Source organism: Panthera leo, chromosome B3, assembly GCF_018350215.1.
Source record: "Panthera leo isolate Ple1 chromosome B3, P.leo_Ple1_pat1.1, whole genome shotgun sequence".
In the NCBI taxonomy this organism is placed as follows: Eukaryota; Metazoa; Chordata; class Mammalia; order Carnivora; family Felidae; genus Panthera; species Panthera leo.
The window spans coordinates 64,360,477-64,380,762 of record NC_056684.1 but is presented as its reverse complement, the minus strand read 5'-3'; the positions used below and the strand labels follow the sequence as shown (position 1 = coordinate 64,380,762).

General features: G+C 36.4%; 1 protein-coding gene across 1 annotated transcript in view; it reads left to right on the top strand.

Annotated features, from left to right (window-relative positions):
- Positions 1-20,286, top strand: part of SPRED1 (sprouty related EVH1 domain containing 1) — a 137,031-nt gene that overhangs the window by 52,387 nt on the left and 64,358 nt on the right. Inside the window, exon 2 of the mRNA XM_042942455.1 lies at positions 13,200-13,374. Within this exon, the coding sequence (XP_042798389.1) occupies positions 13,200-13,374 (175 nt within the window). The remainder of the gene's footprint in view (positions 1-13,199; positions 13,375-20,286) is intronic.

Genomic DNA, 20,286 nt, shown 5'->3' with positions numbered 1-20,286 from the left:
CATCCTAGATATGCAGGGTTGTCGGCTTACTCTGGTTATTCCTCTGTTCCTTGTCCTGAAATGCCAAGGCACTCTTTACATTCTCAGCATGGGTTAAAGCTTCACTCTCGATACTTGCCTCCAGGTGCATTTGAAAAAGTGAATGCTCATCACCTCTACTAAATAAGGTTACATGTACATATAGAAGGAGTTGGCAACATATTTTAAAAGTTGGGGGTACTAAATGTAAGGGATTCTGCTGGATTCCTTAGTGAAAACCATCTTACTTAGGTTGACATTGAAAGTATTACCTCCTCAGGAGTGTAATATGAATTTCCCTGCGTCTGTTCCCTGACCAGAGAGGGGGGGCAGTCTCTCACCGAATGTTCTTGCTATTGACCTGATGCATGCACTCAGATGAGTATTACTTCATCTAGTCATAAACCCACATATTTTTCATTAATATTTCTGGCAACACAGATAAGATCAGGCATGTAATTTTACTGAAGACACTGAGAAACAGGAGAAATAGATTGGAACTTCTCACGTAACTACATAGTGGTATACACGAGGATATCATGTACCTTCCCTAAATGAGGAAAAAATGGAACAGTGTTTCCTTTTTGCTTTAAATAGAATTATTAACCACACCTAACCATTAAGTATGAATTATTTTGAGTCTTCTACTCACAGTTCACATGATGGAAGCATTTACAAAAGATACCTAACCTAATGATAGGCATCAGGGAAGACTTTTTGGAAAGTAAGAAACATAACTAGATAATGTATTGTAATTTAGAGCTTGACCATGTTCACCTTGGTGTCTATGAAAATGCCTCTCTGCTAAACCTAGGTCCATTTTTAATCATTTTTCTCCTACCACACAGGAATCCTTCTCCAGCCTTTACTTCTGAAATACTTCTTAGGAAGACTAAGGAATTCCTTCTCCTGCCTGTCCATTTTCTGTGTTTGTGTCTTCTCTCTTAGGCTATGCCTATTGTCTGTACCTCCAACATGAGAAAACCTGATTGAGAGTGTAAGTGGGGGATGAACAGAGAAAGAGGGAGAATCTCAAGCAGGCTCTGTGCTGTCAGCACAGAGCCCATGCCAGGCTTGAACTCATGAAACCGTGAGATCATGATCTGAGCCAAAATCAAGACTCAGACACTTAACCGACTGAGCCACCCAGGCATCCCGAGAGTATCCAACTTTCTTCAGGCAGGAGCTCAACGAGCCCAGTATATTTAGAAGAAATACACACATACGATGTTATTTGTGGTATGTTGTGTAGAAATATGTGGAGAGTAGGCTGTATTTGAACAAGTCTCTGTTACTAGGGAGAACTATACATTGTAAATAGGTTGGAACAGCAGTCTTGGTTCTTTCAGGTTCTTGGGAGGGATAGAGTGTGCAGGGTGGGATGGGTTTTGACATCAGGGAGGGCAACAAGGCTGGTAAAATCAGTTCCTTGTTATAGTATAAATGGCAAGTGTACAAAAACTGCTAGCTCTTACTATAGAGACAAGTACCATTTTGAGATCATAGCCCTTAAGGGAGAGAGAGTGTGTGTATGTATGTGTGTGTTTAAGAGTTTGGTAAATACCTTTTTGAATGGGTAAAACATACAAACCATACCCAATTCAAAAAAAAAAAAAAAAAAAAACACATAAAAGAGCATTTAATGAAAGGAAAATTACTCTTGTACCCCTGTCTCTTTTCCCATTGCTAAAGAAACAGTTATCAGTTTTATTTTGTGAAGATTTTATTCATATGCAAGCATGCGTGTGTTTTCTCCAAAAATGATAGCATACTATATCCACTTACGTATCTTAAACAAGCAAACCTGATAGAACTTAGAGATCAGCTCACTTGACACTGTCAAGAGCTTCTTCATTGTTATCATGGCTACATAGCATTGCATTGAAAGGCGGTATTTAAAAAAAAATTTTTTTTAATGTTTATTTTTGAGAGAGAGAGCGAGTGTGTGAGCGGGGGAGGGGCAGAGAGAGAGGTAGACACAGAATCTAAAGCAGGCTCCAGGCTCTGAGCTGTCAGCATAGAGCCCAGCACGGGGCTCGAACTCATGAAACATGAGATCATGACCCGAGATGAAGTCAGACACTTAACCAACTGAGCCACCCAGATGCCCCGAAAGGCAGTATTTTTTTTTTTTTTTTTAATGGAGAACTTTTCTTGAGGTGGGGACTGCAGTCAGGAAGAGATGTGACTCCAGCAGGCATGCAAGAGAGGAGTGATGTTCCTGGCTTTGATAATGGAAGGAAGCCACAAGCCAAGGAACATGACTTTTAGGAATTGGAAAAGACAAGGAAATGGATTCTCTTCTGTACCCTGCTGAAAGGAGTGCAGTGCTGTCGGCACCTTAATTTTAGCCCAATGATGCCCTCTGGACTTCCAGGGTGCAGAACTGTGTACATTGTGGTGTTGTAAGCCACTGATTTCAGTACTTTGTGATAATAAATACATGGTATACATTTTTTTCTGTCAATTTGTTGCTTTTTTTACTATATTTATGGCATTTTTGCTGTGCAGGAATGTGTTCAGTATAGTTGAATTTATCCCTTTAGCTTTTAATGGCTTCTGGATCTTAGGCCTTTCCTACTGTAAGATTATTTTAAAACCTATTTCATTCTCATGCTTTTTTTTTTAAATTTTTTTTTTAAACGTTTATTTGTTTTTGAGACAGAGAGACAGAGCATGCACAGGGGAGGGTCAGAGAGAGGGAGACACAAAATCTGAAACAGGCTCCAGGCTCTGAGCTGTCAGCACAGAGCCCGACGCGGGGCTCGAACTCACGGACCGCTAGATCATGACCTGAGCCGAAGTCGGCCGCTTAACCGACAGAGCCACCCAGGCACCCCTCTCATGCTTTTATCTCATCATGAACTCTAGTATAAATGTTGGTTTCTTGTCTTCTACGTTCTGATCTCTTATTGACAATGAATATTTTTATACTTGAGCTCTTCTAACATAGACCTAGAGTACTTCAGAAGATGAAATCATGTCATCATTGCTGGTAATTAAGGAATCGGGGAATTAACAGTAGTGGTTTCAGAAGGCAGGAGACAAAGGTAGAGTTTTAAACTACTTTGGTAGGTTGATAATACTATCTAGTGGAACCTAGAGTAGTTGATTCTAAAGGGATAGTTTGTGAGTACCTCTTCCCTTATCCTTTTTTGATTTTAGTTTTATTTTTCATTCTCCTGGAAGACTTCCCAGATGCCTATGACTTACTTAGAAGTGCTCCCATCATGCAGTATGAGGAAGATTGTGATACTTAGCTGTGGCTAACAATTCTTACTAAAAGTAAAAAGCCACCTCCTGGGTTTATTATGCAAACCCCTCATAAATACAAAATGAGACAAATTTAGACAGTTTCAGATATCATAATGTCATAGAGTTGATTTAATATATTAAGGCCTTATAATAGTAACATTTATTGGGCACTTAACTATTCTCCAGATATGTGCTAAACACTTTACTTGCATTTCCTCATTTACTTTCCAAGTACTATCATAGATGGTTATAACCCCCATTTACAGACCAGGAAAATGGGCATACAGGGAGCTTAAGTAATTTAATTTGCTCAAGATTATAATTTTGAGGTGATGCAACTGCCTTTGGAATCCAGGAAGTCTGACTTGCTATTAAACACAATGCTGTTAATTGCCATGTGCTGCTTTGGATTGATGATTACTATGTGGAAAATAATATTTGCTCCGAGTTTGAAGTTACCAATACAAAACAAGTAATTCAAGACCATTATCTTTATAATCAAACTCAACCTTTTATTTCATTATCTGTAAAATGCTGAAATAACCTATCTCATTAGGATTGGTGTAGTCCAGTTCTGTTACTGCTTTTGCTCTTTGAGAGATTTTTAAAAACACAAACCAGAGCATTCTACTCCCTTGGCATTGTCACCCTGTGGTCTCTTTATTGTGATAAAATAGAGTACTAATTTTGAGCATGGTATGGAAGACCTGATACAGTAAGGTCCAGTGAGTTAACCTATTATTTGTCCTTAAACATGACGTACTTGTGTCATGCTCCCTCCATGGAGTGTCCTTAGTTTTTTTTCCACCCGATACACTGATATTCCAACCCCCATCAAATATGAATATTAGTCATCTCCTATACTTTGCATTTTGTGGTTATATATCCCATTATTTATATTTCCCACTAAATTATGAGCTTCTAGGGCGAGACCATAACTTTAAAATTTTATTTATGTATGAAGCATAGAAATAAATGCTCACTAGGTAAATGAATAGATGTAGTAATGAATAGAGTAGTAATGAATAGAGTAGTAATGTGGTTATCTTCTGAATATCATCTGCATTTTTTTATAGTTGAGAAAATAAGTACTTATAGTGTGAAGTGCTGTATCATTCTAAATTATTTCTATTAAGTGCTTCCTTTTTCTCTTATATCCAGTCTCTAATAATGTTTAATATTTGGATGGTAATATTTACTTAAAATATACTCTTTAGGACAGAATGTTTTTTCACTGTAAATATCACTCTATGGAAAAATATAAATTCTTATTGTACTGAACAAATCTTAAGGGATTCTAAGGTTTGTGGGGGGTTTTGTGTGTGTGTGTGTGTGTGTGTGTGTGTGTATGTGTGTGTGTGAGAGAGAGAGTATTTTTGGCCATTTTGTTTGGTACTGTTGTAGTTAGAAATGGAAAATAGTTCTCTTTGTCTCCTGCATATAGATTGCTTTCATATCCTCAGGAAAGTCACCCTCATCTTTTGTATTAGTTTCTGGTTGCTATAGTGACAAATTACTACAAACTTAGTGGCTTTAAATAACACAATTTTATTTATTTATTTATTGTAGTGTGAAAGTTAGAAGTCCAAATAGATCTCACTGGGATAAAATCAAGGTATTGGTAGAGCTGCATTCCTATTGGAGGATCTAGGGAATGCGTTTCCTTGCCTTTCCAGCTTCTAGAAGCCTGCATTCACTGTCTCCTGACCCCTTCTTCCATCTTTAAAGCCAAGCAGTATAACATCTTCAAATCTTTGATTCTGACCTCTTCTGCCTCCCTTTCCCACTTTAATTGATCATCTACTAGTTTCATTTTTATTTTCTGGAATTAGTATATTTCATGTTCTTGGAAGTGTAGTAATTTTATGATTTGCTTAAGAGAGGATGATGTAACTCCACCTAACCAGCATTCAGTTGACTCATTTGTAAGGAAATACCACCTTCACAAATCTCTAAGTTATGGCCTAAAAATGTATTGCGGAGCAACTTTGCCCTTTAAATGGAATATTCTTTTTTAAAAAAATTTTTTTTAAGTTTATTTATTTTGAGAGAGAGAGCAAGCAGAGGAGGGGCAGAGGGAGAGAGAATCCCAAGCAGGCTCCGCGCCGTCAGCACAGAGGCCACTGTGGGGGTCAAACCCATGAACCGTGAGATCATGACTTGAGCCAAAACCAAGAGTTGGATACCTAACCACCTGAGCCACCCAGGCACCCCTAGATCAAATATTCTTAATCTCAGCCTTGTGAACCTTTTCTTGGAAGGGACTGTGAATCTGCAAAATTGTATTCAAATGTGATTTTTTAGCCATATATATATTCTTCAGGGGAGTTGGTTTGTAGTTTTGATCACAATTTCAGTAGTATCAGTAATCACCCTGACCCCTCAATTTGAGAACCATTACTATATAAAACAAACTGAATGACTTGTACAGTTCTGGCCTTTTCTCAGATCTGTTTCCTAAATGTAGACATTTCTAACTGCATATTGGTCATTCATAATGGTGTAGCTGACTGTTTTTAAGCTTACCATTTCATTTTTTTTTATTGTTTATTTTTTAGAGACAGAGCATGAGCGGGGGAGGGGCAGAGAGAGAGAGGGAGAGGGAGACAGAATCCCAAGCAGGCTCCAGGCTCTGACCTGTTAGCACAGAGCTCCACGCAGAGTTTGAACTCACAAACTGCAAGATCATGACCTGAGCTGAAGTCGGACACTTAACTGAGCCACTCAGGCGCCTCAAACTTACCATTTCTTTCTATCTTTCTTGCTTTCTTTCTTTCTTCTTTTTTTTTTTTTTTTAATGCTTATTTATTTTTGAGAGAGAGACACAGTGTGAGCAGGGAAGGGGCAAAGAGAGAGAGAGATAGAGAATCAGAAGCAGGCTCCAGGCTCCAAGCTGTCAGCACAGAGCCCGACACAGAGCTTGAACCCCTGAACTGTGAGATCATGACCTGAGCAGAAGTTGGACGCTTAACTGAGCTACCCAGGCGCCCCCTAAACTTACCATTTCTAAAATACTTTCCTTTCTTTGTCTGCCTTTTCTTCCTCTCTGTTTCTCTCTCCTTTCTTCTCTACTGTCCCATCCTACCACACCTCTGTACTTCATTCGGAGAGCAGTTTGGTTCCATGGTCTTAAGTCTTTATTTGTAATTGTTTCTTTTATCTTTCTGCCAGAGACTACATATTTTTTCTGTTTTTCTTTAGTAATAGTGTACCCTGTTTTTAGATGGGCACATGGTTGCCTGGAAATATAGACTGCATTTCCTAGCTTATATGACAGGTATGCATGGTATTGTGACAAAGCAATAATCAGAATTGTTTATATAAATATGTTTATTAAGATACTTTAGTATGTAAAATTTGTTGTAATTTGTCAAAATTGTCTAAGTAAACCCTAGCCACAGTCTCCCCTTGTCATATATCTTTTTCTGTACTTTCAAGCTGTGTAAATGTATATTAAACATCCTCTTTAAGTAGGAGACTTCTTAGGTAAGGAATAAATGATGTATATTGGCAATATCCTTGTAATAATTTGGCAGTTTTTTTGGTGAAAATATAATTGAGCCCTGTTTTGAAATAATGTTAAATATATAGGTGAAGTTAAAAAAAAGAATAAAGCTACACCTGGAAGTGTTAAAGCATGTAAAGGTAGGAAGGTTTAGAGGTTGGGTTAAGTTTAGGAAGGGGATGGGTAAATTTTCTGGTACAAATCCATTTTTCTGGTACAAATGCTAGACCAGAGTGGATCCTAGATACAAAAAGAAATTATACAAGTAGGTCTCAATTCACCAGCACTATGTACAGCAGCTTTGAAGACCTGGTCGCCATGCTCAGTGGAAACAAAACCATAAATAGCTGAGAAACAAAGACCAAATTGCATTTAATTTCTGGCCAATGGTAGAAGACTAGTGTGGGCTATAATTCAGCAGATACATGAATATTTGCTCTGCCAGACATGTTGATTTTAAGCAGTTTTTTACTTTAGCAGAAAATAGAGAATTCTGTACACTTAAATGACTTTAAAAAGAAAAAGTTTTATCTCTTCAAAGGATGTAAGAGGTTTAAAACAGGTATGTATGATATCTTATAAAAGTCACCAGCGCAATTATAAAGGAAAAGAAATACATTTGACCATGGTAAAATAAAAGCTTTGTTGTTTGAAAGACATTAAAAAAATAAGCCACAGATCAGAAGATAGTTATAATTCACATTAACTGACAAAGGATTAGCATCTGTAATATAAAGAATTTATGTAAGTCAATAGAAGAAAGACAACTCAGTTGAAAATTAGAGATGGTATAGAAAGAATGAAGAGAACAAGAAGACAGTTGGGTGCATGTATAATAGGCTTGGTAATAACAAAACAAGAGTATTCTACAAGGGAGAAAAAAAACTAAAAAAGAAGGACATTTTTAAGCCAAGGACATTTTGCTTATTAGACAGTTAAAACTATTAGGGCTTGTAGAATTTTCTGTAACTGTACCCCTAATTTGGTATGAAATATTTTTGCCAGTGTGCACATGTGAAAATGCAACCATAATAGGCATTTACCACAAAATTCAATCAAGTATGACTTTAAAGTTATTCTGATTGTGTATAATACAGTACTGCTATTTTAGAAGAAACTATATGGATCAATATAAGAGAGGCAAAATTTATCTTCATGTTTGGTCTTCTTCTTTTGCCTTTAACTTTACTAAAATACCAGTTGAAAATTCTAGAAAATAAAGGTCATGGTGACTAAGAATTTTAGATAATTTAGAGCACTTACCTAACCACATCAATAAATCCTCCTGGCTTTCTCCAAAATAGACCCAAATCAGTCTGTTCTTCTTGTGTTCATTATTATCACCCAAGGCCAATCCAACGTTACTTCTCACCTGGACTTGTACATTAGTTTAATTCACTGACTATGGCCGAAAGGATATATTTGATACAGTTGTTCAGATGAGATCAGAGATTAGCAATTGAGATACAATTTAGATATTGAATAAAATAAAGGAAACCCAGCAATGTTTTACAATAAGAGCCTCTTCACTTCATTAGAGTGAAAGCTAGGCTGAAAGGTGGTTATTACGTAGTCCGCTACCAAAGGGAAGAATAGAGCTTTAGTTTGAAGTATTTTAAAAAATTAAAGAACTAATTATTGTCAGATTTGACTTTTTTAGATCAGTCACAAGGGCCTTTCAACTAAGTATTAAAGAAGCTCAAGAGTGAAATTCCTGCATTCTTACCAGTAAGAATAAATTGTCATTGTAAATGGCTGTTGTCTCAAACTGATAGACTAACAGATTCAAATACGGTACACACAGAGAGTAACCAACAAGTTCTTACATTTTAACTCCATGATGGCAAATACTATTTTTCTTTATTTTCCACATTTACTAGAATGGGCTTCTATTGTTTACATAATCAGGGGAAAATGTTTATTACTGTTTCAAATGGAATAATACAATTTGGTTCCTTGCTCTAAGGCCATTTTTATCTAAGGAGGAGGTGACAAGTACAAATTTTATTGTGCTACACAGCAGATATGATAGTTTGTAAGAGCTGCCATTAGTCTTTAGGTGTAGATGCATATTTTAGACAAAAGAGTTGCTACTTTTATTTAGGTAATGAAGACATTTGAAGGCAAAGAGACTATGAGAATTAAAAGCACATGTGAAAAGATTAACCTTGGCAGGAAGGTCTAAAAAAAGAAAAACACCCTTCCCCCACCCCCCCAAAAAAACCCCACACATAACCACCCCACACATTTATTGAACAACTTGAAAAATTGTATGGTAAGTATTCTAGTCTTAGGTCTTGAAGTTGGAAGCTGAATTGTTAAATTATAAACTGATGAAGACTGTGGTATGGGGAGTACAGATTTATTGATATAAGTTTCCGGAATACTTTAAAGCTTGAAAGATCAGCTTGAATAGATAAGGGAAACAGTGACGTATTTGGTATAGTTGAAAACATGAAATTTAAAAAAGTGTATATAAGTTTCTGGTTAGCTTTAAGACTTACTGTATTAAGATGAACAATGAATCAGGCAACCTTATTCTTTGACTGAAGAGATCTTTATTTTATCTGATTTTCCTAGGAAGGACAACACATCCCTTCTAGGTGGGACTTTATAAAGTAGGAAAAAAAAGGTAATTGGGGTGCCAAAGGAAATTATGTTAGGGCTATTTATTTATTTATTTATTTACATTTTAGAGAAAAAGAGGGGGAAGAGTGAGGGTGGGGAGAGAGAAAATCTTAAGCAGCCTCCCTGTTGAGTGCCCCGTGACCCTGAGATCATGGATCTGAACTGAAATCAAGAGTTGGATGCTTATTTGACTGACCCACCCAGGCGCCCTGGGATACTTATTTTTTAAAAAAAATGTATTCATATATCATTAAAGAGAACATTCTAAAATTTTACAGCATCTTCAGTAATGCCAAGATATACTTAAAATGTAAGTTCTATATTATGTTACTTTTAATTTATAAATAGTAATTATAAAATAATTTTTGAAGAAACAGAAATGAAGGAAAAATACCTAACTTCACCATCCTAAAATAACTACTTGGGGGTTTTTATATTTTCTAATAATCTTTTTTACACACATTTTTATATTTTTAACGTATAAAATCTGTCTGAGAAGCATTATACATATATCTGAGAAGCATTATAGAAATTGTAAATGTAAGATTCAAAGATGAAAAAGTAAGGGGCGCCTGGGTGGCTCAGTCGGTTGGGTGTCCGACTTCGGCTCAGGTCACGATCTCGGGGTCCGTGAGTTTGAGCCCCGCTTCGGGCTCTGTGCTGACAGCTCGGAGCCTGGAGCCTGTTTTGGATTCTATGTCTCCCTCTTCCTAATACCCTCCCCTGTTCATGCTCGCTCTCTGTCTGTCTCAAAAATAAATAAATGTTAAAAAAAAAAACAAAAAACAACAACAAAGATGAAAAAGTAAGAGTTTATGCCCTAAAGAGGATAACTACTTGCATACTCTAAAGTCAAAATATACCCTGAGCTTCAGAAGGGGTTGTTTCACAACTTGGGTTTTCTAAGTCTTGTGGAACCTAGGGTAAAATTCTTTTAACTTCTCAGTTTGCTACATAATTACATAAGAAGGAAGAGTCAGGATCCTGTAGTAAAATAAATACTTAAATGCTTCTTGGGAATTTGAATTTTTGTTTTGACCCAAGTTCTACCTTTATGACTTCACTGAACTTCAAACATGTTGACCTTTAAATGATGAGTTCTGTTCAGAGACATTTAATCTGAACCTAATATGTCTAAATTATGTGCTGTGCTTCTGAGATATCCTTAGGATAAATTCTTGACAGACCAGATGACCTTTGTCTAGTATTGATTCTAGCCCTCCAAGCTGGTTCTCCGTGTAACAAGCTTCCCTGGCTTCTTGGTATCCATGTCATGATTATTTATAGTAGAGGCACTTGTTCTAGCCCATCCAAAGAGGAGAATTTCAATTTGCTACCCTCTGTTAGACCAAACTTTATGCCCTCATACGTCCTTTGACTAGTTCTTTGAGTTGAAGATTGGGAAGCATGGGACCCAGACAAGAACAGAGCCTCTCAATAACTGAATAATAAAAAGCTTAGAACAGTTGCTTATAAAAGGTAAAGACTTGTAGCGCTTCCCTTAAAGAATTAGTTTGACTCCAATAGTAGAGAATTATGGTTGACTCTGTAAATTTTATTTTTTCTCAGGTCCTACCTGGCTCTGAAGTACCAGGATGACTGCTACAATTTTAAATTCTTTGTTTTAGTAATAATAATTAGTACTTATATATCATTCCTTATGTATTAGGCACTACTTACATTTATTAAAGACAGATATAGTGACTGTCTTAACGACACACAGCTAGTAAGTTGCTGAGCCAGGATCCAGCTTGTGACAGTTTGAGTTTAGACTCCTCACTCAACCACAACACAGTGAAGCTTTAAAAGTTAGAGTTTTCTGACACAAGACTTGTGTCAAGAACATATAGAAACTTCTAAAAATCAATAATAAAAAACACCATAATAAAAAATAACCAAGGATGTAAAAAGTGGGTGACGTATAAATGGCCAATAGCCATATGAAAATTTGTTCAATACAGCGAATCATCAGGGAAATTGATATTAAAACCACAGTGGGTTACCACTGTAAACTCACTACAATGAGTATAATTTAAAAGCGTGAAAACACCAAATGTTAGCAGGGATGTGGAGCAACTGAAATCATAGTACGTTACTCATGGGACTGTATAATGGTAACACCACCTTGGAAAAGTTTGTTAGCTTCTTCTTTAGTTAAACGTACTGTCCTGTGATCCATCGGTTCCATTCCATAATAGAAATGAAAGCCTATGTCTACAAAAAGACTTGTACAAGAATAGTTGTGTAACAGCTTTATTCATAATAGCCAACAACTAGGAACAATCCAAGTGTCCATCAATACAAGAAAGTATGAATGAATTGTGATCTGTTCGTTCAGTGAGAGGCCTATGTAGCAGTAAAAATGAACTGCTAATACAATAATATGAGTCAAATGAAGTCAGACAAAAAGGGTACAAATGGGGATTCTGTTTGATTACATGCATTTGAAGGCCGATAACAGGCAAAAGTAATGTATTTTTTAGAACTAGAACAGTGGTTCTGCTTATTTGGTGGGTAGGAGACTTCAGGGAATTTTCTGGAGTTATGACAGTGTTCTATATCTTGGTTATTGTGTTGGTTAGATGTAGATGTGTACATTTGTCAGAAATTGTTGAATTTTATATTTAAGATCTGTATGTTATAGTATACCTCAACAAAATAAATCTGCAAAGTTAAACAAAAGCTAGGGGGAGATTTCAGCCAATCACTAGGACAGCAGAAATGACACCTGGCAATGTAACACTTAGAACATGCAAAGACATGAAGTAGCACAGAACTGTCACATAGAGCCTCAACTGAGATGCATAATAACCAACACACATTTAAGTTCTATTAATAAAAAATTTTTTAAGTTTATTTATTTTGAAAGAGTATGAGAGGGAGAGAGAGAATATCAAGCAGGTTCCACGCTTATTGCAGAGCCTAATGAAGAGCTCAGTCTCACAACTGTGAGGTCATGACCTGAGCCAGAATCGAGAATCAGTTGCTTAACCAGCTGAACCACCCAGGCACCCTTAATAGTTTTCCGGGAAGTCATCAGGGTGTACTACTTTTAGAAAGGGTTTCACTACTAATTATTATATTAAAAGTTTGGAACTAAAATGCTTAGATGTCAGTAGACTAGAATATTAGTATATGAAACATTTCTTAGGTTTTATGTAAAGAACAGTTGTGGTTAATATTGGGAAATGATTCTGGCTAGAACTAGAGTGTGGTCTCTTTAGAGTAGAGTCTGCTAAAAAGAGGGCATGAAAAGTTTTTGGGCATGACTTTGCTTGATTAGTTGCTGAAACAGAACATTTGTCTTTATATGATTTGTCTGATGTAGATTCCTAGTTAGAAGAACTAATGATCTAGAAATGTTAGAGATGTCACATTTTATGTACTAAAATATAGCAGTAATTTGTTCTGGTTGTTTTTTGCAGCAGGTGGAAAATAGACAAGTTTGATGGTGGCCTGTGTAGTTTGACAATATTTGTGTTTGGGGTCCTTTATAACTTGTTCCGTGACCATCAGATAGATGTGCTGGAGGTACTCAAATGACGAATTGAAATAAGAGATCTGTAGTCTTTTATTGTAATGATGAGCTTCAAAATAAAGGTTAACTTTTTAAATTAGTTTGTGGGTTTTTTACCTCTTTCAAATAGATTACCTTGTGGACTATCATGGAAGTAGGAAACATATTAGTTGCCACACATTAACTAATGTGGTCTTTGTTTCTCAAATAAGACTGACAGCTTGGCTTTTTCTTGTTTATGGAAAACCTAATTTCAAATCTTTGCATCTGTTTTAGTAATAGTTATGCACGAGTGCGAGCTGTGGTGATGACCCGGGATGACTCAAGTGGTGGATGGTTACCACTTGGAGGGAGTGGACTAAGCTGCGTCACTGTCTTCAAAGTCCCTCACCAGGAAGAGAATGGCTGCGCTGACTTTTTTATCCGTGGAGAGCGACTCAGGGACAAAATGGTAATGAATAATGTATCTGTTGATATAATTTTAAGGTTCTATAGATTGAATTATCTACTTAAAGTTTTGCTGAGTGTAACGTTATTTATGAGAATTATTTTTGTCCTGGATCAGTGATTATGTATCTAAGTTCTTTAAATGTTAAAGACAGTGAAATATGCCAACTGGGACTCATTAATATACATATGTTAGAAGGGAGCTGCAATTTTTAATTAGATTTAATGCAAAAGTATTCATGAATAGTCCACACAGTTATTAAACTAGGTACACACTGCCTTTCCTTCTTTCCCACTCTTTCTTCCATAGACTGGTGGTTGACAAACTAAAGTGCACAGGGAATATCCAGGCCTGCTATGTATTTGTATGGCCCATGAGTTCAGAATGGTTTTAACATTTTTTTAAAGTTTATTTTTGTTTATTTTGAGTGAGAGGTAGAGAGCAAGCAGGGGAGGGGCAGAGAAAGGGGGCGAGAGAGAATCCCAAGCAGGCTCCACACTGTCAGTGCAGAGCCTGATACGGGGCCCATACTCAAAAAAACCATGAGTCAAAGTCAAGAGTTGAATGCTTAACTGACTGAGCCACCCGGGTGCCCCTGGTTTTTACATTTTTAATGACTGAAAAAATATTGAAGAAGAGTAATCATTTTGTGACACATGATAATTATATAAAATTCAGGTTTAAGTATCCGAAAGTGAAGTTTTATTGGAACATAGCCTAGCTCATTCGTTTACATTTGTCTATGACTGCTTTCATATTACAATGACAAAATTGAACAGTTGCAGCAGAGAGCGTAAGTATCTCGACCCTTACAGAATATTTTACTGGCTCCTACCCTGGACTCTTTTCTCAGGTTCTTTCTCTTCATTCTCTATTAATCTAGTTGTCCTAGGCACATAGACTACCTGGTTGCCAGCCTTGATTTTCTACAACATCTTCCGCGCGGATGAATGTTTTCTTACATCTGTGTATTTTAAAATTTGAATCTCAACGTTGATAATGTTAGATATTTACTCTCTTTTAATTGGTGTGGAAAGCTTTCTCCTTTGTTCGTTTGTGACAACTGCAGTTGTATCTGAGAAGCTGAATAATGTTAATGTCATTTCTGTATCAAGCAAAAGGAAAGCATATACTTAGAAGCAAAATGAGAATAAAATGCCAAAAATTTCCAAGACTCTTGAAAATAACTTGAGTTCCCTTTAAATATGTAATTGTGGACTGTTTTGTGAGCCCATTTAGCATCAATAATGTTATCTCTCTTGAGAATGTGTTTTAAGTTCCAAATAATTCTTTCATACATGAACGCTTTGAATAAATCTACTTTTAATTTTGGTTTCTGGATATTTTTTACTACTAAAATATTTTAGTAATTTAGAGAGTTGCCTAACTTGTCTGTGCCCCAGTTTCTGCCTCAGTTAAATGGTGAGTTACCCTAAATCTTCTTGAAAGCCTTCCAACTCTAGTTTTTTGAGTTTATGATTCACATTCCTGACTGTGTATCTCAATTAACCGGAATGTGGTTTAAGGATTGTAGGAAACCCCAGTTGAAGTCATAAGTGTATATAGTAAATTTAACATGTCATCTCTAAAAGTTTAAATATTTAAAAGTGGTTTGTTTTTACTTTGGATAAGATGGTGGATGGCATGTACTAATGCGTATTTAAAATACGCCTTGTAAACTTCTGTGAAAGAGGCTTTGGTGACCTGTCCTGGAGTTTATGCTTCTTGTCTGAGCTAATGATAACTGAGGGATGTTGTCGGAAGAGAAGTTGTAGATTTTAGGAACTGAGTGAGGTAGTGAAGATTTAAGACATGTTTTAATAGTAAAGATAGAAAAAGAAAAGACAAGTCAAAGGTGGAGAAAGAATTGGAGAAAAAAGTTTGCTAGAAAAAGCATGAAACAAGGAAAAGATGACCTAGATGTAAAATAGAGAAAAGATATCTCAGAGTGAAACAGAATATTAGTTACATTAATGAAGATGAACAGTTTACGATAATTAAATACGAGACCAGATCTACGTAACTAGGAGTGAAGCTGGTCAGAGATCGCTCAGATTAATGGATTAGGTGGTTGCTGAGAGTGTTGCTTTGACAGAATGCTAGTGAGAATAAAACTGGGATTCAGAAAGAACACAAACTTATTTCCTTATGTTAGGACTTAATTTGAGCGCCTGAGTCCTAGGGTATAGAATCTTAATGGACTAACAAGAAAATAGGTTTTTCTGATAGCAGCACTAACCTAGGATACAGAACATCTGTTGTTTTATCTAATCATTTCACCTAGAGGAAACTTGTTATTTGTGAGACAGGGATGATAAATATACCTCTATGTAGACACGAAAGAAAAATTACTTTTCAGTTGGAGGGTTGCCATTTTTCCTTTGGGATTAGCTATAGTAAAGAGTTAGGTTATGGGGACTTGTATGATCAAAAACAGAGGCAATAATGCATGGTTATACGTTGAAAATAGCAAAGTCTTTTGGAATCTCAAGACAAATGGGACAGAGAATTGAAGTAAGTAGATTATTTGGTCCCCTCTCCTGGGTAGTACACATCTGACCAAGATCCTTCTGAAGCTATGTATTTTTTCATTATCACTGCATTTGGGGATCATTAATGTTCATATCTGTAGATACTTTTATTGATTGGTTTCATTTTAATGCATTTTTCTGGTTTCTGGTTTCATGCTCTAAAGAAGTAGTACCTTATGACTGTTGAGTCTGTAAGTTTGCAAAATTCTTCCCAAGTTAATAGTAGTTCTTTTTTAAATCCTTCTTGGTAAGTAAACTACATGTTACTGTTGTCTTTATGCAACAGTTAATCATATAAAAGATATTTGGTAAAAACTGTTCTGTACCCATTTGTTATATGGTTCACATCTTAGCATCTTCTACTTTGGATGAATTTTAGTAGGTCAGAATACTGGTAACAAGAGTGAAGAAGATAGCTTGTCTCAAGCGTAAAAAGTACTCCGGTAGGAGATTTTTTCCAGGCTTTGATTTACAATGACTTGTACTAAAAATGTCTTCTTGTACTTCTCAAAGAGTTATATTTCACTTTTTTTTTTTCCTACACAAGAAAGGGAGCACAAATAAAGAGTAGGCTGATTGGGATTTTTTCAGGAAGGAAATATTTTGTGTGATTAGGTCAGTACCACTTCATTGGTTCATTCATTTCATTCAGAGAGATCAGAAATTATTTCCTATTTTTTGTAAGTTTACAGTATAGTGTAATACTGGTTTCAGGAGTAGAATTTTGTGATTCATCACTTACATATATTACCCAGTGCTCAACAGAAGTGCCTTCCTTAATACCCATCACCAATTTAGCCTATCCTCTGCCCACCTCCCTCCATCATCCCTCAGCTTGTTCTCTATAATTAAGAGTCTCTAATGGTTTGCTTCCTTCTCTTTTTGTTTTTCCCTTCCCCTGTGTTCATCTGTTTTGTTTAAGTTCCACATATGAGTGAAATCATATGGTATTTGTTTTACTCTGACTTAAGAAATTATTTCCTATAATGCTTACGTATAACTTGCCTGTGTTTATAATGCTTACAAAGGTAGAATTTCTCAGGCTACCCTTTGATATCCTGAATTAAGCTTCTCCACCTGTGTGCTGTGCATGACTAGGTAAAAGTGGCAGGAGCTTCCAGGCTGCTTGCTTCTTCACCACCAGCAGCTCCTCATCTTCCCTTGTTGCCTTACAAATGTTATTTTTCAGGGCGCCTGGGTGTCTCTGTCGGTTAAGCCGCTGACTTTGGCTCAGGTCATGATCTTGCGGTTTGTGAATTCAGGCCCCGCGTCGGGCTCCATGCTGACAGCTCAGAGCCTGGAGCCTGCTTCGGATTCTGTGTCTCCCTCTCTCTGCTCCTGCTCATACCCTGTATCTATCTATCTATCTATCTATCTATCTCTCTCTCTCTCTCTCTCTCTCTCTCTCTCTCTCTCTCTTCAAAAATAAAGATTAAAAAACAACAACAACAAAAAAACCCAAATGTTACTTTCTAAGTATGTCTAAGGAAAAAGTTGGAAAGTTCTGTTCTACGTTGACTTTCATACTTTTTTGGTGATTGAGAATACATTCAAAAGAAGCTCTAGGCTTCGGTGCTGTAGTCTAAGATAATGAAGGTATTATTTCTCCCAGACACTTGGGGATGGATGGAATAGTATTTGGCAGTGATGGATTCTCAGAACTGCTTTTTCCATTTATGTGAATTGTATTTTCCATTTCCTCCTAAATTTTGATTTCTTCAAGACAGGTTAGTGGTATCTTGGATCACGTTTTTTAAAATACTGACTAAAATTCAACTGTTAATTTGTATAGATAATCCTCACTATGGAGCTTCACATTTCCAGTGATAGAAGCTTTCTGTTTGCATTCAGTTTTCAATAGATATAGTGACCCTTCTCTGTTAGTATCACGCTTCTGTTTCATAGGTAAACATTTTTACAGAGTATTTACCGTATGTATAGATGATATTATTTGATCGTTTTTAGCTGAATTGCATGTGATATTTAAATTGGAATACTGAATTCTAATATACCTTTAGAATCTTTATAAGTACCTGAATAAACTGTCAGTAATAATATTTAATATTTGCTAAAATATTTATTGCTAAACACGGTTTTTAATTGCCATGGGATTTTTAATTAGCTATTCTTAAGTTTATGTGGTAAATAATAAAAATACTATAAAGTTACTAGTTTAAAGCTGTTACACTGTTGAAAGCATGTGATGTACAAAGATATAACAAGAAATAGGATAGGCTGTATAGAAAGGTAAAGTAGGACATCTGGATTACCTAAAACATTCTGTAGAAACAAGAAAAAGGCACTGTTATCAAAGTGCTGTATCAAAGCAAAGTTAGAAGATAGATACATTATAAACAGTGACAAAGGTAATCTTAAAAAGAGGAAAGGAGAAATAGAAACATTTCAGGTTTTAAGAATTCATCAGAGACTTAAGGAATTATTTTTTGAATTAATAAGTTATTAGGTTTTGGATAAAAATGGTTGTAAAAATGAAAATGCCTATAAGATAATGATTCTGTTGTTTAAAAAGACATTGATAAATTGGGGTTTCTTTACTAGAGCCTAAAACAAGATTTTAGAGTATTTGTTTTCTAGGGAGAAAATAAAGTAGTTATAACACAGCAGGGGCTTTTTTAAAAATGAGACTTACCCACTCTGCACCATTGGAAACCTTAGAAGATCAGGTCTCATCTTTCTACCTTGGATTGAACTTTATAAAAGTACAGAGCAATTTTCTGCTTAGCTTTCCCCACTGTGCACCTCTGTGAATTATTCCATTATGAAACCTCCGTCCTTGTACAGAACTTCCCCTCCACTGAAAACCCATTGCATTAACAAGCTTTCCCCTGAGGATTCAGCAGCTCAGTCTCTTGAAAGATACTGGTTCTATTCACCATAATATCACAGAGTTAAAAAGTGCCAGTGGGAGTAGAGATGGTTCAGCATTTTTACTGTTCTGTATTCCCCTTACAGAATATTCTGTCAGCCATGTATTTAAGTGCTGCTGATGACACAGTACGACTCAGCTCACTGCCCTCTAGCTCATTGTCCTCTGTCCAGTGTAGCAGTTCCTTCCCTTAGCCAACCTTTCCACATCTGAGCCTCGTCATCATTCTTGGCTGCTTTCCTTTGCATAGTCTTGACCTTCTGGTCTTCATTTCAGCAGCCTACTTTCTGGGTCTGGTTCTTACTCAAAACCGTTCTATTTGAGGAATTTTACAATTAACTGTCATTTCTGTTGGATTCCCCTTTTCTTGCTCTTACAGTGTCATGCTTATTCTATCACTTTATACCTCTGATTTTTCTCCCATTTTCACTAGACTCCTTTGGGCTTTAGTATCTTTCTTACTATTTTCCTTTGTAATCCCATCTAAATTGTTCTTGTCAGTCATTCAAACCACTCTCATTCATATTTCAGTAGCCAATATATGCTGAGTTTTGCCTTAATCAATCCTACATTATTAAAAGGGAATATTCCCTTTTTAAAAGTGAGTCTTTTGTATAATATATTTATTGAGTGGTACTCAGTGTGCTGGACACTGTTCTAGGCACTGGGGATATGTAAATGAACAAAGAAGTCCTAGTTTTTAAGGCAGTATACCTTCTGGTGAGGGATGAAGAAATAGTATAATAAATAAGTGAAATATATAATATGCAAGAGAGTTCTAAGTGCTAAGGGGAAAAATAAAACAGGGAAAAAGAGATAGGGAGTATTTTGTAGGAAGGTATGTTAAAATTTTAGATTGAATAACCAAGGAAGATGTTAGTGAGAAAAGGTAGGTAACATTTGAGTAAAGATTTCTATTTGAATAAGGCCTTATATTTAAAATTAAAACAATTTCTTTTTTAATGTTTGTTTATTTTTGAGAGAGAGACAGAGAGGAGTAGGGGAAGGGCAGAGAGAGAGGAAGACAGAATCTGAAGCAGGCTCCAGGCTCTGAGCTGTCAGCACAGAGCCCAATGTGGGGCTCAAACCCATAAACAGATCATGATCTGAGCTGAAGTCGATCGCTCAACTGACCGAGCCACCCAGGTACCCCGAAAATTTTTATATCGTAGAGAGAGCGAATGTGAGTCTGGGAGAGGGGCAGAGAGAGAGAGAAAGAATATATATATTATTTATTTTGAGAGAGCAAGAGCAAGCAGGGGAGGGGCAGAGAGAGTCCCAAGCAGAGAATCTGTGCTGTCAGCACAGAGCCCAACACGGGGGTTTCAGCTCATGAACCATGACATCATGACCTCAGCTGAAGCCAGATGCTTAACTGACTGAGCCATCCAGGCACCCCAAGGCCTTATATTTTAGTTTATATGTTTGGACTTTCAAATCTTGAGTGTCATTAAGGTAGAATGAATCTGTATTTTTGGCTAAGTTTTTATGCTACGC